The 24,279-nt window shown below is 47.1% G+C and overlaps 1 protein-coding gene across 1 annotated transcript in view; it reads right to left on the bottom strand.

Moving 5' to 3' along the window:
- LOC147898932 (xylose isomerase family protein) overlaps positions 1-18,404 on the bottom strand; it is a 131,554-nt gene extending 113,150 nt beyond the window's left edge. The window contains exons 1-4 of the mRNA XM_087377898.1: positions 18,320-18,404; positions 18,141-18,245; positions 14,421-14,495; positions 14,113-14,242 (exon numbers count right to left, since the gene is read on the bottom strand). Coding sequence (XP_087234024.1) covers positions 14,113-14,242; positions 14,421-14,495; positions 18,141-18,245; positions 18,320-18,379 — 370 coding nt within the window. The 5' untranslated portion in view covers positions 18,380-18,404. The remainder of the gene's footprint in view (positions 1-14,112; positions 14,243-14,420; positions 14,496-18,140; positions 18,246-18,319) is intronic.
- Between the last annotated feature and the right edge of the window lie 5,875 nt (positions 18,405-24,279).

Below are 24,279 nucleotides of genomic sequence, written 5' to 3'. Positions count from 1 at the left end.
GAGCTCGCCTCATACGGCGCCTACTGGACTTGGGTTATGACCAGGAGATCAATTGCGCCGTCATGGCACTTTACGAGAGTTTTTCAGGCAGAGTTCGTGCAGGATCTGGATGGACAGACGAGATCATGAGCACCATCGGGGTCAAACGAGAGAGTCCTTTGTCGCCTACATTGTTTGGCCTCTACATTGACGAGCTTGAGACAGTGATGCAGACACAGGGGGGTGTAGGTTGCTCTCTTGCAGGCACGCTGATCCAGATATTGCTCTATGCAGATGACGTGGCTCTCTTGTCTTCCTCAGCAGAGGGGCTCCAGAGACACCTAGATGCACTACAGTCCTTTTGTGAGTCTCATGATTTGAAGGTCAACCTGGGTAAAACCAAGGTCATAATCTTTGATACATCTCGAGCCATCACGCGTCAGGAGCAATTCACATTTAAAAGGTCACCTGTTGAGATAGTTTCATCATACACTTATCTTAGGGTTATCTTTTTCGGACCCAGCTTCACTATGAGACCGGCGATGCAGGCACGCTTGAGCAGAGGGTATGCTTCATTGGCCAGACTAGAGAGGCAGTGCTTTTGCTCGCACTTTCAGGATCCACGCACCAAGGATTTGCTTTTTGACTCCTTGCATTCATGAGGCACTTAGACACCGCGAGAGGATACTCTGAGCACGGAGACAAGAGCAGACTTCTTCCTCGACTGATCCCTCTCAGAGCTCTATCACGGATTTCTTTCAGCTAGATCACATGGACCCCCACCAGATGAGGCCTTGACATGACCCTGACCCAAAGCTTGTGACCCAACAGCTCAAACAGAGGGTCAACACACAGATCACACTTAGGAGCATCCCCTCCTTGTTTCGAGTCGGAGCCCGACAGACGAGGGTCACAGTAGCCCTGGTCAGACGCAGAACTACGACCAGGAGACGTGCCAAGACCGCACCTCTGAGTGGCCGAGAGCACTCTATTGCCGACTTCATGCCTCCACTGCCTCATCCATCCTGATATCTTGCTGCCGCTGATGATGATGATGCTGAGATTGATATATAGTCAACCATGGACATGACTATGTTGTACTTAGGACTTAGTACTGCCATTCTGCATTTTTGCATTGGTATGGATGCTCGTTTAGTAGCTCCACTACCACAGCTTGTTGTATCAGGATTTCCAAAGTCTCAAGACCCATCAGTCTTCCGAAGACTTTAATAAACTTTCTTTCTTTCTTTCTTTCTTTCTACGTATGAGTTCTCCCGTTTTTCATTCATAGGGGAGATCATTGTATATATATTGGCCTCATATTCATGTCCTACTCTTCTAGGTTATCCCAAGTTTGTCCAAGGGTTTGCACTATTGCAAGCGATAAAGAAATAAACCTAGGACTAGCCTAGATATGGGGTGTACCGCATTCACACCCCATCAGGTGCCGAACTCCCTTCTGTACCCTACCCTTTGTGTGAAATTTGAATGAATGTTCATTTCCGAATAATGAAATTTCTTGGTTTACTGAGTACTTTAATTGGGAATTGCGATTCCGCATAAGCACGATTCTAACAAGTATCAAAGCGTGGTTCCCTTTCCAGTTGAGCAGCTCTATAGGTCAGCTTACGAGTTCCTATGTGCCTTTTTGCGTGATTGTGAGAGTCCGTGTCATAGTTTTTTCCATATGGCATACGCATACGGGTATGGAAGTATGGAATAAGTATGAAAAAATGCCCTTGGCTGAACCATACGCAGCCCTAAAATTTTATATACTTTCAAAACATAAGGTATAAGAACTTTTATTAACAAGTTCAAGTTTCAAGTTTCAACTATTTAAACATTCCAAAAATATATCTTAAACCATAAAACAGATTATAGAATGATAGAATCTTCGAAATTTGAAAGACATGTTACTTCATGAATCATCGGTCACCAAATACATCAATGAGGCTTTAAACTTTTAAAAGACAAAAAATTTCCAAGTTCCAACTTTCAACTTTCAAGCATTAAAGCTGAAAAGTCCAAACTTCTAAAGCCTGAGCAAAAAGGAAATGAGGCTGCAAAAAAGGAATGAGGCTACAAAAGTCAAGGCTCTAGCTCTAGAGTCTCAATAATTGTCACCAAGCTGTAAATATCTTGTAAATATTTTAAAGTCAAAGTATTGAGTTGACCATTTATATGAACATAACTAAAGAGTTTTTCATTTGTGTTAATTATGGTCAAAGAGTTCTTTTTATGGTCAAAGAATTGACTACAATCAAAGATACTTGACTCTGGTCAAGTAAGCCTAATTTCGGTTGGGGATACTTGGTTCATTACCAAGAGGGTTAACTACGGTTAACCAAAGAACCACAGAGCTGACTACGGTCAGAGAGTGTTGACTTCGGTCAACGAGACTTGGCTTGCGCCAAGAGGGTAAACTACAGTTAACCAAGTTGTGTGATCAAGAGCGTTGACTCCGGTCAACCAAAGAATATATTTATTTATTTATTTTATTAAAAAATAATAATTTCTTGAGTTATGTGTGCACGTGTTCAGTGGGGACGCCCACTGTGACTAGGATTAGTTCACATATTATTATTTGCATGCAACAGCGCTAACAATTAATGGGTGCCATGGTGGTGCGCTTTAATTAATTGTTGCAAATACTAAGAAGGGTTGATTTCCCAAGCGCTAAGGAGCTTAGCAAGCGACCAGAAGATGTTCGTGTGACCAAGGAACATCGAAGACCCTAGAGATTGCCCTTTGTGGCATGTAATAAATTTTAGTTAGTTATTTTGACACTTGGCATGTTGCCAAAGTATTGAGCCATGAGCTCTTTGTAAAAAGCGATTCACGTTTTGGATTTTGTCCACGCTCAACTCTCTCTATACTCAGAATTTTTCAATGAATAAAATACCTTCGGAGGGGTCCAGCTCGACAAGTTGTCCTAGGCCCTAGTGTGTTTGCAGAGAGAGAGAGAGAGAGAGAGAGAGTAAAATGAGAGAGACAGAGCTGTTCGTAGGGACGAGAGCAGGAAGATTGCATTGGTATCATAGCTCAGATTCAGGCCCTTTCTTGAAGTGCAGAATGCATTAAGGGACGATGACGTTTGTTTTTTTCCCCCTAGACCGTGGCGATTCCAGACGTTGGGAATTCACTAGGCTGTGTAAGCCATGTGGTAGAAAGACTGAGGCAGCAAACGTCGAAGGCGCAAGGAAAATGCAGGGATGCGAGTGGGGACAGATTAGCATGTAATTCAGGCGGTCGTCCATCTCTGTCAATTGCGTCTGTCCTACAATCACCCCCGGACTGAGCGTGGGATTTTTCCATTTGCACTACGGGTGCTTCTCCGTTTTGGTGGTTCTAGATTTATTGATGAAGCGAGGCCCAAAAGATTGGAGTCTTGTGGAGAAGCTTGAGACGCACGACACGCTCCAATAGCCAGAGACCGGGCTATTTCTTCTTTGTGTAATTCTTCCGCATGCATGCCTTATGGCACTGTGGGCCTATGGGAAACGGCTGCTGTGCTACGAACTCCAAGCAAGGCCAGGCAACGGCACGGTGAAGACCAGTTGTACTCACACATCAGAGATTCGAGGCGGGCAAACGTCGTGAAGGTGCGGGCATGTCTTCACGCTGGCGCAAACTGTGACACAGATTCTTGGAGAGAGCCCGAGATCCTGTGGTAGGAGCCGTACGGAGAAGACGTTTGACAGGACGCCTAGGAAAAGCCTTCGTCAGCTTCTATACACCCGTGACGCTATGCGTGAAAAGACGGGTTAACGAAGCCGGCGACGCTGACGCGATGACGTACGATTTTTCTCGACAGAGATCTATGCCAGGTTTGGGCAGGCTTGCAAATGCTGACGTGGCCAGGGTGCCAGCTAGGAGTACACGTGGCCTGTACAGGTACTGACGTGGCAGTGACACGTGGCCACACGTGCGTGATGATGTGTCACATGTGGCAGATGAGCAACAGGCAGGTGACGTGGCAGTACACGTGTGAAGTTTGACATGGCACAAGCATGTGCAGAGATGACGTGGCAAACACGTGGCAGCAAGCTTCTCAAAGTAAGTTAAATTGACCACGGTTAGGAATTCTGGTTAGAGGCTTAGTCATAGACTAACCAAACTGTTTGACTAACTAGGACTAGACTGGTCTGGTTATCCAGTTTGGTTCAGTTAGTGGGCAAGTTACATACTAACTAGTCAATCTAACCAGACCAGAACAGGATTGATATAGTTAGTGTAACCAGCAGTTACTCACCCAATTACAGAGTTATGGGGATCAGGAAGACTTCATCATTTCTCCACTGAAACATCACGATGTAGTCTTGGGTATGCCTTGGTTTCATCGCAAGGCAGTAACGTTGACTCTTCCTGAGAGAGTCCTCGAGTTTGTACATAGGGGCAAAGCACATCGTGTGGTTGCTAGGAATAGAGGGGAAACTATTCCCATTGTATCAAATAGTTATGTTGGAAAAGAAATAAAGTCAGCAATTTCAGATTACATGGTTTTTGTAAAAGAGAGAGATATGGAAATGCATGCTGAAATAAGTGAGGCAGATCGGAATAAATTTCAGTTTCTTGAAAATTTTAAAGATTGTTTTTCTGACGCTTTGCTAGGGGAGCTACCCCCCCTTGAGAGACCTGAGGATCATGGCATAAAACTCATTCCTAGCAGCAAGCCACCCAATAGGCCCACATATAGAGTTAGTGCAACTCAACGAGAGGAGATTACGACTCAGGTGCAGGACTTGTTGTCCAAGGGGTTGATTCAGCGCAGTTCTTCTCCTTTTTGACTACTAGTACATAAGAAAGATGACCCATTCCATATGTGCATCGATTACCGCGCACTGAACAAAATGACCATCAAGAATAGATTCCCTATTCCGTGCATTGATGATGTGCTGGATCAGTTAAATGGGGCTTCAGTTTTCAACAAAAAAGACTTAAAGAGTAGCTATCACCAAGTGAGGATACAGCCTCTAGATGTGCACAAGACAACATTCCGCACTACTTTTGGGTTGTACGAATATTTGGTGATGCCTTTTGGATTGACTAATGCCCCAGCTACTTTCAATAGGATGATGGATCGTATCTTCCAACCATACAGACAGTTCACTGGTACCTTCTTCGATGGCATAATTGTCTTTTCTAAGTCCGAAGAAGAGCATAAGAAACCTCTTGCCACAGTGTTCCAAGAGCTGAGAAATCACCAGCTCTATGCAAACAGTGAGAGAAGTGAATTCTTCCCAGAAGAGATCCATTACTTGGGGCATATAATATCAAAGTGTCACCACAATGTAAATATCCTAAGTCAAAGTACAGTTGACCATTTATTTGATCATAATTAAAGAGTTTTTCCATCTGGGTTAATTATGGTCAAAACAGTTTTTCTATTAGTCAAAGAATTGACTACGGTCACAGATACTTGACTTCGGTCAAGTAAGCCTAATCTCGGTTAAGAAGACTTGGTTTATACCAAGAAGGTTAACTACAGTTAACCAAGATGTGCCAACTTCAGTTGGAGAGACTTGACTATAATTAAGGCGCCTCGACCCTTGGTCAAAGCCCCTTAATTATGATTAAGAGCATTGACTTCAATCAACCAGAGAATAAATATATTTTTTTTATATTTGTTGTGTGTGCACATGTGTTCACTAGGGACGCCCACCATAACTAGAATTAGTCCACAGTGTGTTATTTCCATGCAAAAGCGCTAACAATTAATGGGTACCATGGTGGTGCGCTTTAATTAATTGTTGCAGGTACTAGGAAGGGTTATTTCCCTAAGCGCTTCGGAGCCTAACAAGCATCTAGGAGGTGGTTCGCGTGACCAAGTGCTTCGAAGACTCCAGAGTTGCCCTTAGTGGCATGTAATAGAACTTAGTCTAGATTTTAGACAAGTGGCATGTTGCCAATTTGAAATGAGCTTGAAGCTCTTGTAATATTGATTCCCGTTGGATTTTTGGATGAGGCAGCTCTACGCTCAACTCTTGTAACAGCTTTCTCTCTTCATGAATAAAAACCTTCACGGAGGTCTAGCCCGACGTTTTGTCCTGGGCCCTAATGCATCTGTAGAGAGAGGGAATGAGAGAGAGCATAAGAGAGAATATTTGCAGTAATTATACGGAGCGAGGTTTCATTGGTATCAGAGCAAGGCATGAATTGCCTTCTATGGCAATCACAATTAGAGAAGACAGTTTGCGCCTGTGTGACGATGGGAGAATGAACGAGGCCTTTGCTCATAGCCCAACTACCCAATTGCTTGCAAGGTCGACGAGATGATCGTAGAGGGTGCGATGAAGATGGAAGTCTGACATGCCATCAGAAAGGGATGCAAGGCATTTGAAATGGCAGGAGAAAGCGTTGAACGAAGATGCCGACGTGTTAAGTGTATTTTGGGGAAGTCTTGTGTTGAGGTCTGTCGGTGAACGACCAACGGAAGACGAACGCTGACGCTAACGCGAAGACGAATGGCATAAGAGCAAACGGGGCACTTCTTTTATGGATTGCGTGGGTGGTCCCATTATCTATCTGCGCAACGATCAATGAGGCTTTCATGAAGGCATACATGGAGCAGGTCCGTGGCTCAACGGAAGGATCATATCAGAGATACGAGGCGGGCAGACGACGTGAAGGTACGGGGAATTCCACCTTGCCGCAGGCGCAAAGCGCGACGCTGATCAGTCAGCCAAGGTTTGGAACCTTAGGCTGACGTGGTGCAAGACACGTGGTAGAGGGATATGACACGTGGCGCTGATGTGACAGGCAAGGCAGCTAGAGCTGATGTGGCATCCAGCTCAGAGCTGATGTGGCAGCACATGCAAGAATGCTGACGTGGCAAACAGGGTGACAGTACATGTGGCAGCGAGCTCAGATGCTGACATGGCAGCCAGCTCACAGATGATGTGGCAAGACACATGGCAGGCTGATGTGGCAGGCCAGTGGTTAAGTTAACTCTGGTTAGTTAACCCTGGTCAGAGGTCCAGTAAGTTGACCCAACCAGACTAGACTGGTTCAGTTAACCAGTTTGGTTAAGTTAGTGGCCAAGTTGCAGACTAACTAGTCTGTCAATGTAACCAGACCAGAACAGGACTGATCTGGTTAATGTAACTAGCAGTTACCCATATAGTTACTGTCCCCCCAAAAAAAAAACAGACTGTTGCAGAGACTGTTTCTGCTAGCAGTTTTCACTTACCTGAGAGAGTATTTACTGTCAGAAAAAGCAGAAACACAGTAAAATCAGAGATTTGCAGAAAAGAGAAAATGCATGCCTTTGTGCATTGAAAAGATGAATCAAATGCATTCTGAGGGCTTTTTGCAGCAACCAGGAAAGAGGCAACACAGTCATTGATGCTTTGGCCACTTTGTGGGTATATACCTTGAGTTGACAGCCCGGTACTGGCATAGATTGTGAATGCAAGACACCTCTTGTTGAGGTAATTTTTCTCTTTGAAAAGCAAAGGTTGCGTGCATCAGTTGCATACACAGTGTATGTGAGAAACTCGCAGATCTCAAACAAGTTGAAGGAGAATGGCTCAATCACCTATCCAGTGAGATTCACAAGATAGGGATGCCCTAGAGAAGTGCGCAGCAAACTCAGCAAGAATTTGAGCAGATGGTACACATTCGTATGCAAGAGATGGAAAATCTCAGAAGGGATCCAAGAGCTCAGCATTTGTTTCAAGCAGAAAATATGCCTAATGCAGCTTATGATGTGCCAATGCCAGAGGCACACTCTTGTGTACAGCCCGAGAGAGAGGGATCTCATAGGGGACGGTCTCATAGCAAGAAGAGATCGAGGCATCATCACCGATCTCCCAGTCCTTCACCGTCTACCTCGAGCTCGACTTCTGTATCTTCTTCTTTATCAGATAAACCATCTAGGAAAAGAAGGAAACCCAAGAAGTCTAGGAAGAGCAAGTCTTCCAGAGAGACCAAGGAATTCAAAGACGGAGGTAAATCTATCAAGTTTATGACCTATAATGGACAATATGGTCATACAGACAAAGCATTGCAGTTCATCAGGCAGTTTGATGTTGCATTCGGTACAGAAAAGTTTTCAGAATCCTCCAAGTTAAGAATGGTCAATTTGCACTTGATAGCGACAGCTAGTACATGGTGGAGTGCACAGACCACAGATGGGTCAGCCCCAAAGAGGTGGAAGGGCTTCAAGAAAGCCTTCTACCAGCAGTTCATGCCTAAACAGTTTAGAGATCATGTTCTTCAAGATTGGGACAGTTTGCATATGGATGCAGGAGATACAGTGGATGTGTACAACCAAAAGTTTTGGGATGCTTATTTGCAGGTTGCACCTTTCAAAAAGATCTCCAAAAGAACCCAAATGAGAAAGTACAGAGCAGGTCTCAGTCCAAGAATTCAGGCAATAGTGAATGCTTTGAGGGAAAAGAACATTCGAGACCTTATGCATTCAGCTTCAGTAGCTAGTCTTGTGCCGTTACAAGATCTATCCACAATGCTATCCTTGCATGCAGGAGGTGCTGAAAGGAAGAAAACTGATTTTTCAAAATCAGAAAAGAAAGAGTATCCCAAGGTTGAAAAGAAAGGGTTTCAGCCTCACAAGCCGAGGGGTACTCAGTTTTCAAAGTCATATAAAGGCAAATCCCCATTCACTCCTGAACAGATAGCTGAATGCCGCAGAGATGGGAAATGCTTTAGATGTGGGAAAGAGGGGCATATGGCTGCCTAGTGCCCTGAGAAGCCTTCGGGTTCTAAGGAGCAGAAAAAGCCACAAGTACCACCGAGGCCAATGGTGGGAGCAGTCCCAGATGTTTTGGGTAGTACCTCAGACCCAAAGGAAAAAGAGCTTTTGCTATCGTGGGGAAAGATAAGAGATCAGCAAGCATTAATCCTATTTGATCCAGGATCTACAAACAATTTCATATCTGAAGATTTAGCCTTGAGATTAGGGATAAAAACTGAAGAGCTAGGCAGAGCTCTTGATAATGATCAAATGTTCCATCATACTAAAGATGACAAATCACAGTGAAGGTGATTGATCAATTTGATGTGAGTCACACTGAAGGTGACATGGTCACACTAAAGATGACATGGAGACATTGAAGGTGTCAAATGCTAGCGTTGTAAATGATGTATTTCCTCAAATTTGAGAAACCTAGAGATTATTTTCATAAGGGAGATATGTGCAATAAGGGACTCTAAAGAGTCAATGAAGGGTCTTGAAAAACAAGGAAAAGAGAACAAAATGAAAACATAGATATGCAGATATTGTTGTAGATTGCACAAAACGCTTTACTTACTTTCATTCTCATACAACCATAAACACATACAAATGCACATATGTAGCTCCAATTAACCCAACATAAGACTAGTTTGCAAGTTATAATCCCTTTTGTCTCATCTCTCCTCTGTATTTTGTCAGCAAATAGTGCTTTCGGATTTTCAAATTCCAATTTTTAATCCACCATTGGATAGAGCATGAAAATTTTGGCATTTTTTCTTTTTACACCACCTCATTTCGATGTACAGTTTTCAAGTTATGATACCTTTTGCATGAGCCCCCCCCCACCCCCCCCCCCCCCCGCAGCGCCCTATTTCACTAGCAAAATAGTGATTGGGGCCTCTCAAATTTTAAATTTGAACCTGTCATTAGATAGAGCATGAAAATTTGAGCATTTTTGTTTTTTACACCTCATTCTGAAGTGCGGTTTGCAAGTTATGATGCTTTTTGTGTTAGCTCCTATCCCTATTTCGCCAGAGAAATAGTGTTGGGGATTCTCAAATTTCAAATTTGAATCCATCATTGGGCTAAGCATGAACAAATCAACATTTTTTCTTTTTACACCTCGTTCCAAGGTATGGTTTGCAAGTTACAATGCCTTTTGTGTTGGTTCCCCTGTTTTTTTCTTATTTCTTCAAAAAAATATTGTGTAACTATTATGTAAAAACCATGATAAAGCCAACATATTCAGCCTTTGAAACTTCCAAAATCTCGGAAGCTTGGGGGTTTTAGCTCGGAAAATGGTAAGTCCCGAACAAAGGCAGAACCAGCAGGCTTGAAAGGGCAACTGAAAGCCCTTATATAGGGCCCTGGTTGGGCTGGTAGGGGCAGCCAACCAGGTCGGTTTTGGACAGACTGAGTCAGCCATCAAGGGGCTGACCAGTCAGCTATTTCAAGTGGCCCTTGGGGCCTATAAAAGGAGGTACTTGGACCTCATAACAGCATTCAGCAGTGCAGCTTCCAGCAGAGCAGAAAGGAGCAGCAAAGCACCATCCTTGGGGCCTACATCCAGAAGTTGAAGGAGTGCTAGTGTTGCTGCAGACTTAGCTCAAGTGTGAGGCTGAGACTTGGCTGTCTACAAGCATTTGCCACAAGCCTTGTAACAGATTGGATTATATATTGCAGTTCTATCTTCACCGATAGTTCAGATTTCACTTGATACATTCAGTGTTTTGCAGTTGATTCAGACAGTGATTTCACATACAATTTGAGTACATTTCTTGCACCATGTCTACGACTAGACCCCTCAATTTGGACCCCCCGTGCGTCCCATCCACGCCGACACCCCGACCACCCGCACGCACCATCCCGTCCCCAATCACACCCCCCAAGCACCCGCACCCTCCCGATGCCCCGCGCACCCGCACCATCCTGTCCCCCCGTGGCGCTCCGTCCATGCCGGCGAGCCCTTGACCCATACTTAATACTCCAAGCACTAGCTATCCTTAGTAGTGAGCCCTAAACTTAGGTTGGATGCCCAAAGTAGCTTTACTACTTGGGGTCCACACTTTACCCTAACTAGATTTGCTAATCCAAGAACAGCCACGCCATTCTTAGGCTAGCTCAATCAACGAGATCTAAACCGGGTTATATTTGTAGAAGATAGGTGATGCTGCTCTGGTCTCAATCCTACATTAATCCCAACCCATGTCCTAACCCTAGATCCAATCCAAGATCTTAAGTTAGCTTGGCCTTGACCCAAGATAGTTCAATCTTGCTTAGGCCCTAGTTAGTCCAGTTATGGACATAACAGAGGTGCACCATAGAAGTCATTTAGGATGACTCAAAGGCTCGGGAATAGCAATGTACCAAGATCATGCATGTTAGAGTATATGGCATCTCATGGTTAGACCTAGAGAGAGAGGGCTTATTTGTGGGTGTCCCCGCCCCCTTTCAGGCTAGGATAGGGATAGCTCCGATGCCCCTTTAGAGGGAGGGCTGGTAGCAAGGCATTTTAGGCCCCAATCAGTGGGCTGGTAGGGCCAGCCTTGGTGCAGACCCTAGGCGCCTCGCAGGCCCTTATATAGAGCTAGGCCTGGCCTGGGGCAGGCGGCCAGCAAGTTGCCTAGTTCTGCCAGGACCTACTGCCTAGGTCAGCCGGATTAGGCCTCTAGGTCAATGTACTATTTATAGAGCCAGCCTCCTCCCTTTTCTAGCATGCATGGGAGCAGTGCCTCCCTTGTATCATTGGGTGTTTCCCTTGCTGTATACACAGTTATCATTGCCTCTATCAGTGTCTATTCCTCTCTTTCTCTACTGCATGCTTCCGTGCATTTCATCACCCTCACATGGTATCAAACTTCAGGGTTGCACGAGACCCAAAGAGGGCACAAAAACGCGACCAGTCACGAGGCTTTGTGGAGTGCTTTTGAGGGGATTACTGCTGTGATTCCCTTCCACGATCTGCTCCAGCACCCTTCCTTTGGCTATGAACCAGTCCCTATGTTCCATTCTAAGGTGATAGGGAGCTGCTAGGCTCCGTCTAGAGGTCTCACGGTCATGTGACGTCTCTCCCACTCTATTGGAGGCTATTTTGAGGAGCTCTAGCCCACACAATCAGCAAGAGCAGGTCAGGAGCGTTGATTGGCAAGGAGGTACGTGTTGGCTGGGTGGTTTGTACACGGCATGGCAACGAAAGGGAAAGCAGCAGGGTGTTGTTTCAGCCCATATTCCACCCCCGCGGGCGTCGTGCATATCCCACCCACCCTTATTGCATCACACATGGATGAAACCATCTCATGAAAAGGACAACTTAAACGGAGCAAATTTTGCTCGTTGGAAACTACAGCTCAAGATTTGGTTCATTCATAAGGGCTTATGGGAGCTTGTTCAAAGGTTTGAGAAGAAACCTGAGCGTCCTTCCAATCCCAAGAAGTGGACCCAGGATCAGGAGGATATAGAGCTTGATGATTGGGAAGATAAGACTCAAAAGGCACATTCGGTCCTTGTGTGCACCATCACACAATGCAGATATTGACAAGCGCATTCGAGGTATGGTCCAAACTGGAGGACCTTTATCAAGGGACTCAGCGATGAGCGCTGTTACTTTAATGGGGCAACTTTACAGTCTTGAGTTCTCTAGTGGTAGTACTATGCAAAAATCAGCACTCGGGCAGAAGAGGCCAAGAAGAGGGCCATTGGTTCCGTAAAGAGCATAGGACTGCAGATCATCTGGTCACATTAAGAGTACTCATGGATGAAAGCAGACTCAAAGGAAAAACTCTTTTATGCTGTTTTGTAGATTTTAAGAAAGCATTTGATACAGTCCTGAGAGGTGGCCTATGGAAAAGAATGCAAGACCTCAAAGTTCCCCTGGCACTAAGAGTAGGCATCTCCTGAATCTACGAGAAAGTATCATGCAGACTAAAACAAGAACATAAATTGTCAGCTGCATTTCAAAGTAATATGGGGGTAAAACAAGGTTGTACTCTCTCACCTACACTATTTGGAATCTGCATTGACAAGTTAGAAGAGCTCATAAATGAATTTACAGCAGAAGAAGGGGTAAAAGGACCCACACTCCGGATGTGGACAACATTGTTGCTTCTATATGCAGATGATGTGGTTCTTTTTGCTTATGACTCTAATTCCATGCATCAACTACTACAGACACTTCAGGTCTTTTGCGATGAAAGTGGGCTGCAAGTTAATGTTACCAAAACCAAAATGATGGCAGTATGCACAACTCAACCTAAACACCTTCCTGTTATCAGCTTTGCAGGGCAGCCCATTGAATATGTCAGCATAAGTTGTTAGGAATATGTTGTTTGATGCATAAGTGGTCCAAACAGTGCTCTATGGAGTAGACATATGGGGAGGCAGCATCTCTCCATCTACATGGAATGAGATTTTAAAAATGTAGAAAGCATTCCTACGACGACATCTAGGAGTAGAGGCTACTACCCCGTACTCTGTGCTCCTTTTGGAAACAGGCAGGAGGCCAATTGAGTTTCATGCATTAATCAAAGTGATGCAATATCTAGTGGACGTGCAACAAATGCCGACAGACAGATTACCACACAGCGCATGGACAGCAAGTATGAAACTTCAAAAGAACCATAAAAGCAAGATTATATGTACAGGATGGGGGAAGACATAAGGAAATGGTTCAGCAGATGGAAAGTGGAACCATACTTAACTATGCCACCTGAAAAGGTCAAACTACAGGAATTCTAGTTGTCCTTACTATGCACCCTACAGGCTCAATGGCTATCAGTAGAAAGGAAGACCAAGTTAGAATACTACCAAGATCAAATAAATCCTCTATGCTGGTCATCATTCATGAAACCAGATGCCTGTACTCAGCCATACATCAGCACTCCCATCCTCTTCTCTATCGCAGGAATATTGCCAGATTTCACACACGGTCACGTACCGTGGCCATAGAGAAAGGAGCTTGGCTGAATTTGCCACGACATGCCAGAGTTTGCAAATTTTGTGATTCATAGGCAGTCGAGACAGAGGCACATGTAGCCCTACAGTGCCCCAAATATGCACATATCAGGGCTGATTACCAGCAGATACTAGTAGATACCACACAGCTCTCATCAGTTCTCTTCACTACCTCTCCGGCAGCGTTGGGGTCTTTTGTCACTCGTCTTTTTTTGTACCGTCAAGAACTTGAAAACTCTTGACCCCTCCACATCGGAGGAGATTTTTTGTACTGAGGATTAGGTCCCATGGGTCATTTTTGGCCCCCCGAGGACGATAATAAATTCTACCTCTCTCTCTCTCTCTCTCTCTCTCATGCATGCTTCTGCGCATTTCATCATTCTCAAAGATCAATGCTTCCAAACTACTTGTCTCCAAATGCAAAAGATCTAGATCCAATCAACCCTGAGGCTACCAAACTTAAAGCCAAATTTAACGTCACAACTTACTTCTATTGAAGGCCATCGTAAGAGAATCAGTGCCATCTTCCCAAGGCCATTTTTTTGTTGGAGACCCAAAAATATCACTTCCATCACCCCGAAAAGTGTGCCAAAACGCAACACTAAACGTCAACCAGTCCTGCACAAAATAAAGTTTCACAAGAAAAAAGAAGATGCAAGATAGCCGATGGCTTTACTGTTCCTGTTGTGTTAAATTGACTAAGAACTTTTATTTATTTCAAATCATCAGCCTGAAAAAAGTTATGGTCTTCTCTTTCCAAAATACAACTTTTCCTTAGGGACCTACCAAGTCCTACCTTCATTTTCTTTCCCATAATTTCTTCCTCTGCATTATACCACTTAAATGCAAGGGGGTTCCGACTGGAGGCTCCCTACACAAGCAGAAAGATGGTAAGGTGTGTATAGAACTTAGACCAAGAGAAAAACAATCTTGAGAAAGACATGCAAGGACATAGAAACTTAGTTTGGAAAACATCGCACCACCAATTACTACAACATATACTAAATTGGATTGCTTGCATGTTTATGTTGCAAATTGCAATTTAGAACTATATAGCCTTCACATTGAAGCTCCTAATTACCCGTGTTCTTCTCAATTTTAATAATTGGCCTCAAAATACTAGAGATTGTAATCTGCAGAATTCTCTAAATGTAATCGGGATGGCATCTATTCAAATAAAACTTCCTTGTAATCTTATAAAATTTTGTATACACATGCAATAGAAAATGGCTAAAGATGCATCCACACCTTAAGGGACAATATAAGCCATGCTTCCTACGCACATAGAAGCAAATCAATCTAATTATTCTTTGAAACTGAACTTGTATGGTCCTGGAGTGCAAAAATCTTGCTCAACATTAAAAGTCAAAATGGAGCCCAATTTGTCACTATGGAGAAAGAAGGAAATCCATGGTCAACAGAAACAGCTGTTCAACACCATATGAAACCACAATTGAAGCATCAAATGTTCAAAAAATAGCCTATTAAAAAAATGGCATGACAACATCAGCTAAGCAATGTGTTTTCCATTGCGACCTAGTAATTGGCTAAAGCCCACAACCACTAGTGAACAGCATTATCAAGAGGTTAATATTGTCATGCATAGGTCCCATGTTATTAACACAAATAACATAAAGTTCAACAAATAATTTTCCCACAATAACAACAGGACCATACATTACATAAACCAAACCATAAAGGGAAGTATGAGATAGAAGAGGATAGAACAGACATGGAGTGTGAATGAGATCCACCAAGGATGAATCCTTAGCATATTTATATCCTTTATAGTAGAGAATAGGACATACAAAGTCTATAGACTCTTTGAACAGGATAACTATGACCCTATAGCCCACCACTTATAGTATTTCCCGAGCTGAGGTTAGCCAAGCATCAAGCCACTTCCATAGCCACAACTCCTGTGTCCCATACCACAGGAGTCCATCAATTCAAAGTTCAGCTAGACTAGGCATATGCCTTCTCTACGTTCTAGTCTCCCAAGGACTCCACCTTGTGGCATCGCCACCAATGAGCCCTCAGCTCACACATATAGACTAATCCAAAGGAGTCCCTAAAGTTAGGGGCATCGGTACACTTGATAAAGACTTAAAGTCACACTAGACCTCTTTTAAAAGGGTCCCTTGCTTGGACCTAAACGCATCATAGTGCCAACTTGCACTATGACATTGGGGTCATGACATTTCTCCCACTACAAAACAACCTTACACTAGAAGTTATACGCAGGAACTGCTAGCACAAAAGTGTGGCACTCTCTTAGGAGTCATCATCCCTCGTCTTGTCCTTCCATTTCATAAGAAGCACGAGAGCTGCCTTGGTCCTGAGAGGTCTCTCTCTACTTCTAGCTCATGAGACGGCAAAACTACTTCTCGGTCATGAGAGATGTACACTGACAAGTCCTTTAAATGAATAAGCTCATCTATAGAAACTAAGCTATTAGCTGCACCTAACATCTCTTTTAGGCGACTAGCATGAAAGACCGGATGTATCCTCACACCAGGAGGTTACTCCAGCTCATAAGCTATGTTGTTAATTATGTAGATCACCCAATAGGAACCACAATAATGAGCTGACAGCTAATAAAATTTGCCAGTTCGTAATGCCCCAGAATCTTTTGGAATCCAAGGTAAACAAACCAGCCGGTTACGAACACTCAATGTGAGTGCTTCTAATTTGCATAGAACTTTCTAATGTGAGGCAGGACCAGCACAATGGACTACCTACTGGGCCCATTGGCTTTTGTCTCACAGATACATGACCTCACCATACCCCCCCCCCCACTTGGAGCCGACCACTCATATACCTTCAATGTTCTTGCTACTACACCAGGCACAGGCACAGTTCCTACCACTACACGTACCCAGATCCACTTTGACCGTACCCTTAGACATCAGATTACTTGCAAGAGACATAAGCTCGCAGTGTATCCTCAATGATCTGATTTACTCCCTCCATCTATCCATTTGACTCAAGATGATCAGACGAACTCATACTCAGCTTAGTGTCCGATTTCTTGAATACTTCACACCAGAAATGACTCATCAATTTGGGGTCACAATTACTGGCGATCTCAGCTGACAATTCATATCAACAAACTTTTTTGCAAACAAACAGTGCCAATTGTGAAGCATAAATTGTAGTCTTCATTGAAATGAACCTGGCCATCTTGATCAGTCTATCCATCACCACCCAAATGGCATCATGCCGATAGCTTTTGGCAATCATACAATAGAGTCCATGGAAATACTTTCTCATTTATCTAGGATCTCCAATAAATGCAGCAAAGATGCTTGCTTGACCAAAGCCAACGTTTGTTGAATACCAGAATGTACTCCACAAGGGGCATCACAACACTTGGAAAAAACTTTTTTTCTCATGTTCAGAACATGCGGCATCCTTTTCAAAACACGAGACCAATCCAAATAGAATATTGATCTCACACCCCTTCTATAATGTATTTTGAAATCAAAGTCTTGCATAAGCTCATATAATCTCACCTTTTAGCCACATAAATCCAAAGCTTTACAAAAGTACTTACGTAATCTGTTATCAACACACACCAAAAACTTGGAGCCATAGAGATAATGCCTCACTTCTTTCAAGCATGCACAGCTGCATAGAACTCTTTCTAATGTCTAGGATATTTGACATGTGCCAAAGTTAGCTTTAGCTCATAAAAGCTACAAGTCTCCATACCTAAATCAAAGCTGCTGCAATGACATAGTCACTGGCATCTATCTCAACCACGAGTGATTTACTTGGATCCACAATATGTAGCATTGGCACAGTGGGTACCGCATCCATGTATCAAAAACTACATGTCTATACTTGATCTTCTTGTATGGAACTCCTTCCCATCTTCTTCCAAATAGTTGAAGAAAAGTAGAGCAAGACATGCATAAAAGGATCTCACTTTTGTGAGAATATGTAAACCCAAAAGGATCTCAACATGTAATATCAGTCATTCTTTCACTACCAAAGTTTTTAAGAATTTCTCATTGCTTTACCTCTCTCTTGATATATAATGATGATAAGGCCAAAACGGTAAGGCCTTAATGGTTAATACTTTAAGTGATGTATAGTACCTTGTCTAAGCCACTTTCATGGTTCTTGATTGTTTTCTTTACCTCAAGGGACTTCCTTTGCAATTTTTTCAAGAGGGAGCACAGATTAAAGTTCTCAATACTTTGTCTCTTTCAAATTTTATAAAATTAGTTGGGAAGTCCATAGGTTGTTGAGAATTGGTAACTTATTTACTTGGAATGCTATGGCTTGGACCACATGCGTGGACACGCACACACGCACACACATCCCTCCCCTTGACTTAGACCTTGATGGGGATATACCAAGGCATATACTAGGAAGCAAAAATGAAACAGTCAAAACTTAGCTTGCAGTTGCGATCTTTTGCAATCAGAACCATAGAATCGCTGTATTTGTTCAGTAGGAGGCTTCGACACAAAGTATCGTAGATATTGCGAGGAAGCTTGAGAATTACCTCGTACTTAATATGAGGAATATTGGGGAAAAACTCTCCCCATAAATCTTTGCAGTTTTCAGCTGTGATGTCGGCACGGCAAGTCATGTCTGCTATTTGAGGATCCTGTTCACCACTAGTTGTCAGGTCACATGTATAGTTAGAGATCCACGAGGGATAAGATTAGCAACATTCCGCACCTTTGCGCAAACGATGCCAACGCATGAGAGCAGAAGAGTTAATATCATGAGTTCTCTCATCTTTTTCCGAAGTAAGATCAATAGATGGCTGCAGCGCGCAGGGACGGGATACACATACAGTCAGCCCCGCTATATGTATCAGTGACTCGAATCTATTTGATTCACGTGGGCTTCTTCACGACTTTTGTCCGAGCTCTCATGAAGCCACTTGGCACAATTGTGATGATCTTCTTTTTTTTTTAGATGTGATCTTTAGTTGCTTTATTCCGAGCTACTCTCGCTTCTCACGCTGCTTTATTGCACCCGCATGCTAGAGCAACTTGGGGGCTTACGTCATGGAGGGGAAAAAGGGGAAAATAATGATGGCTATTTTGGATGCTTTTCCCTCGATGAGCCTAATTTGGATGTTTTTCCTATGATGCATGACATAATGATCCAAGCGAAAATGAGACATGCTATAAATGAAATGGTTTTCAAGAGTGGGAAATAGCACCTTGAGGTCTAGAGCATGGAGTGCTATTTCCCATGGTCCCACCCTATTTCCCACCTATTTCTCTTCTATTTTGCATGGTGCATTTGCAAAGCATAAGAGGGCATTCCCACGTCGAATCAATTTTCATATGTAGCGATGTTATGGGTTGTTTTGCATCACAGGAACCACTCTTGGTATTAATGTAAATTTGTTTTATTAATTTAATGCATACATACATACATGTATGTATGTGTATGTGTGCATGTATGCATTCATATATGTATGTATGTATGCATGTATGTATGTGTGCACTAGCTCCTGCGAGCTTCCCCTCCCCCCCCTCGCCGTTAGCTCTACCTCCCCCCTAGCTCCTCCCCTCGCCGCGACCACCCCCGCCCCCGACCCCTCCGCCCTCGCCCCCCGTCCCCCTCCCCCTCACCCGCCGCCCACCTCGCTGCGCCCTCACCTCGCTTCCGCTTCCCCTCGCTGCTCCCTCGCCATCCGCCCCGCTCCAACCCGTCCCCTCGCTGCTCTCTCGCCCCGCCCCTCCGCTCCATCTCACCTCACCATCGCCGCCCCCCCCTCGCCTCCACTCCCCCCCCCTCTCCCTCGTCTCAGCCGCCTTCACCCCCCCCTCCGCTCTCTTCCACCCCGCCCCTCCGCCTCACCTCGCTTCACCCAACCCCCCCCTCGCTTCACCTCACCCCCCCCCTCTCTCGCCGCTCCGCCTCACCCGCCGACCCCCCTCGCTTCACCCGCCCCCCCGCCTCCATTCCGGTCTCCCCGCCCCCCCCGCTTCACCTCTCCGCCCCCGCCACTCCAACCCCGCCCCCCCCGCCCTTCCGCGCCCCCCCGTATTCCCCGCACCCCGCAGCCTTTACCCCGCCCTCCATTCCGACCCCCCCGCCCCCTCACTTCGCCTCGCCCGCCTCACCCCCAGGCTCCACCTCCCGCTTCGTCCCCCCTTCTTGGGTGGCAGCCTGTTTTTTCCTCATCGGAAGCTTGCAGTTAGTCTTGGCGGTATGGCGGCCCCCTGCCCAGATCCGGAGGCCCAGTCGGACCCTCCCTCTCCAGATGCCTACTGCGTTATCCTGACAGAGCAACAATCATCTCGTGTTCAGGAGGTTGCCATTGACTTTGCTCGTACCTCTGTTTACGGTAGAGTCATTGGACACTCCCCCTCCAGGTCTGCCATCAGGGACTGGCTCCAGTCCACTCTCCTGCTAGAGGATGGCCATATTGAGGAGGTGGCCCTTATGGGAAGGGGCATCTTCTGGCTCAAACTCTCCAATGAGAAAGCTGTGAGCAACCTGATTGCCGGTTCCCCCACATCGGTGGATGGGAAGATTATCATGATAGTCCCGTGGTACCGTGGATTCAGCGCAGCGGATTTCGATGTTCGATTCCGTATACCTCGCCACCCAGTGACACTAGTTTTTCCAGGGCTTGCTACTGAGTTGCGGCCGATTGTCAGGGACTTGGGCTCCCATTTTGGCTGGGCTATGCACGACACCTTTGCCGACGCGGTGACCACGGCAGGAGCTCCCCGAGTCCGTGTGGCTGTGGCGGATCCTGCGACTCTCCCTGCAGTGATCGAGATTGTGACAGGTGCTGGCAGCATCACCCAGAGCATGATAGTCACCGGACAGCCAGGTCAGTGCCTGCGGTGCCACGGCTTTGGGCACTTCGCGGCTGCTTGTCCACGCTTCGCCAGCTCGTCTCGACCCCCCCCGCCCCCGCCCCCTCCGCCCCCGCCCCCCCCCGGACAGCCACGTCAAGAGGAGCCGAGGCAGCCGGAGTCTGGTCCAGAGGTAGTGGGCAGTTGGACCGAGGTTCGAAGGAAAAGAGGAAAGAACAAGAAGATTTCGGATAAGGCAAGGAGGCAGAGGTTACCCTTCCTGCAGCAGCACCCCAGAGACCTGACAGGCAGCCGCCCCAGGGACCTGGGAGAGCTTCTTCTTCGATGGCAGCCCGCCCTCCACAGCCTCAGATCCCCCTCTCTCCCGCTCCCCCGCCTTCTCCCCAGTTTCCCCCCCCTTCGCCTGACCCGCAGTTTCAGCCCCCGCCTCCTCTTCCTCAGTCTCCTCCTCCTCCCCCTCAGCCCAAGTTCCAGATGCATCCCCATCCCCCCCCCCCCCCCCGTCCCCCTCGCCTCTCCTACAGAGTTAGCTGCACCGTCGGCTATCCAGCCGAGTGCAGCCCCCGCTCCACCTCCTCCACCTTCTCCGCCAGTCGCCTCCGTGGAGTCCGAGTCGCCTATCCCTCAGCCTCCTCCCCCTCCCCCCCGGCTAGCAGGACACCCGGAGTCTACACCACCACTGGAGCAGGCTTCCCTTCCCGCTAGCCCCTCAGTGGCAGACTCAGCTGGGTCTCAGCTCCAGGAGAGAGAGCTTCCTCGAGACTTTTACAGATCTGGCCCCTGGGACTACCTGGATGTGGCCAACCTTGGGACCTTCCCGGCTTGTCTCGACATTAGTATCTTCCTGCTCCGCAAAGGGGCAGATGGGAAGATTGCTGCCTTGGCTCCCAGGGATGGCCCTAGCTTCGCTTTCACGTTCCTCAGCGATGGCACCGAGACCTGGACAGACGACTCGGTTTGGGAGGCTCTCAGAGAGCAGACACACGCCCAGTTTTGCTCCTGGATAGGCCCGTCCGGTGGGCAGCTTCTCGAGACTCAGTGGTCCAAGGGCGATGTGCGCCTGCGGTGGCGTTGCGCCGCCAAACGCTTCCGACTGATTGTGATCCTCAGACCCCCCCTGTCATGGCCTCTCCCCCAGGATGTCAGAGCTTGGTCCCAACAGAAACTCCGAACCTTCTACGGGATGACCACTTCAGAGATCTCGAGCTGGCTTGAGAAAGCATTTGCTCATGGCACCAGAGGCCTCTCGCCATTGCTGAAGGTGTTGAAGAACGGGCAGGACAACCCCGTCTCCCCCTCCAAACCTTCTCATAAGCGGCAGCGCCTCCATTCCGATATGTCTGATTCTTCTTCGACTTCGACCGCGAGCAGACAGTTGTTCGCAGCCCCCCGTCCCTCTCCATGAGCCTACACCTCGTATCCTGGAATGTGAACGGGTTTCACTCTTCGGGCACCCGTGGTCCCAGGAAGCTCATTTTGCGACAGGAACTTCAGCCTGCAGTGATTGGTCGATTGGATGTGCTTTTGCTCCAGGAGCACAAGCTTTCTGCGGCTCATTCCCTTAGCTGCGGGAAGGTTCTCCCTAGACGTTCCTACACTTATTGGGAGCCTTCGATCGGCGCACAGGGGAGGAGTGGGGGTGTCTGTACCTCCGTGTGCGAGCAGTTAGCCCAGGGGGTTTTCGGTCACGGCACGTTGATCCCAGGCCGAGCCCTTTAAGTAGGCCTGAATTTGGAGGGATCCAAAATAGGAATCCTCAACATTTATGCTCCCACAGACCTCCGATGCAGAACCACCTTCTGGAGGACACTTACAAGGATTCTTCCAGACATGGATTCCTGGATTGTTGGAGGAGACTTCAACAACCTGGAGACCTTGGAGGACCAGCAGGGCAGAGGTCCGGAGTTCACAGGTATGGCTCAGGCAGAGCAGTCAGCTTGGGACTCCTTCATCTTCGCAACAGGAGGGAGGGACAGTTGGAGAGACCCGTCCTTCCGGCATTGGCACGGGAGCCTGGACTTCTCTTGGGGCTTCCGCAGGGAAGGAGGCAGACTCCTGGAGAGGCTTGATAGATTTTATGTCAGTGATTGGGCCATCAGTAGAGGCGGCTAGGCGGGTATAGTTCCAGGGACGACACTCTTCGACCATGCGCCTGTGCTCCTATCATTAGATTCGGCAGCCCAGACCCTCCCCCCCCGATCATGCAGGATTCCCGACTCCATCTTCTCGAGGGTGGACGTGCGCAGCAGCATTTGCAGTCTTTGGGACAGAGACTGGGGGGAGGGCGTGGATCTGGTAGACTCGGTCGCGCAGGCTCTGCAGGAGTCCAGCCAGATCTGCCACAGCTCGCAGCCCTACAGGTTCGACAAGATTGGTGGGGCAGAGAGAGAGCTCTTCGGAGGGACCTTGCCTCCATTCAGCGACTCCAGCAGGCTTCCCCGGGCTCGGAGGAGCTTCGGATCCAGGCCCTTCGAGCCAGAGCCCTCCTGGAGGAGACCCTCCAGCGTCGCTCCGAGTTTTCCTATCACGCCTCTCTCTCCTTTTGGGCCCGAAAGGGTGACCGGATGTGCAGGGAGTTCTTCAGGTTGCATGGCCAGAGAGCTGCAGGTGATCAGCTTCGGAGTCTCAGGACAGCGGATGGTCACATCGTTACGGATCCGGGGGAGGTCCTGGGGTTGGCCACTGACTTCTACAGGACCCTCTTCCAGCAGGAGCCGCTTGCCCCTCGTGCTAGTCGTGCCCGTGAGGAGGTGTGGAGGCACATTCCATCCTTGGTCCAGCCTAGCATGCAGGCGACGTTGTTGGCGCCGTTCACCTCGGATGAGATGTTGGAGGCCTTGATGGCTATCGACGGACAGAAATGCCCAGGTGAGGATGGGCTATCCCGAGCATTCTTCACCTCCTTCTGGGACCAGATCCATCAGCCCCTCCTTGCAGCTCTACAGGGGATTTTCAGCAGCGGTCAGATGCCAGAGAGCCTTTCCTCAGGACTGATTTGCCTCATCCCGAAGGGAGGAGATAGACAGGAGATCCGCCAGTGGCGTCTGATCACTCTCCTTACCACTGCCTACAAAATCCTCGCCAAGATGATCAGTGCCAGAGTTCGGCCTCTACTCCCAGACCTCATCCATGACACTCAGACAGGCTTTGTCCAGGATCGCAGTATCCTGGATAATGTCTTCACCTTTTCAGAGGCGGTGGAGTGGGCTCAGCACAGCGGATCACACCTTGCCATTCTACTTCTCGACTTCGAGAAGGCCTACGATCGCGTGGACTGGTCCTTTTTGGAGGGGACTCTAGAGCGGCTAGGTTTCCTGGTAGGTTGGATTCAGGGTATCTCAGCTTTGTACAGGACAGCGTCTAGCAGAGTCATCATTGGAGGCAGGATGGGTGAGCGCTTTAGCTTGGAGAGATCAGTACGTCAGGGCTACCCCCTGGCTCCTTACCTGTTTCTCTTCTTCGCCGAGGCCATGACTTACTACCTTCGGGCGAGGTCCACAGGGCTCAGGGGTGTTCGCCTTCCACTCCGGGAGGACACGGAGCTTTTGGACTCGGAGTACGCAGATGATACAGCCCTTTATGTCCAGGACGATGAGAGGATGCTAGAGAGGGTGCGGATGGCCCTGGAGGTTTTCTGCTCGGCCGCTGGTGCGAAAATCAACTGGAACAAATCAGTTGGTTTTCTCACAGACCCGGGGGCGTGTTCTCAGTGGGGGCGATTTCTGGGCTTCAGATGGATTCCACGTGGACAGACAGCTAGATACCTTGGCTTCCAGGTTGGCCTAGACATCACGCCAGCTCAGCAGTTTCTCCCGGTGCTAGACTCCATCCGACGGAAGGTGGCTTTCT

The sequence above is a fragment of the Dipteris shenzhenensis genome, chromosome 8 (assembly GCF_047967505.1).
Source record: "Dipteris shenzhenensis isolate YYH24624 ecotype China chromosome 8, Dip_SZ_1.0, whole genome shotgun sequence".
Lineage (NCBI taxonomy): Eukaryota > Viridiplantae > Streptophyta > Polypodiopsida > Gleicheniales > Dipteridaceae > Dipteris > Dipteris shenzhenensis.
This window is presented reverse-complemented; position numbering and strand designations above follow the sequence as displayed.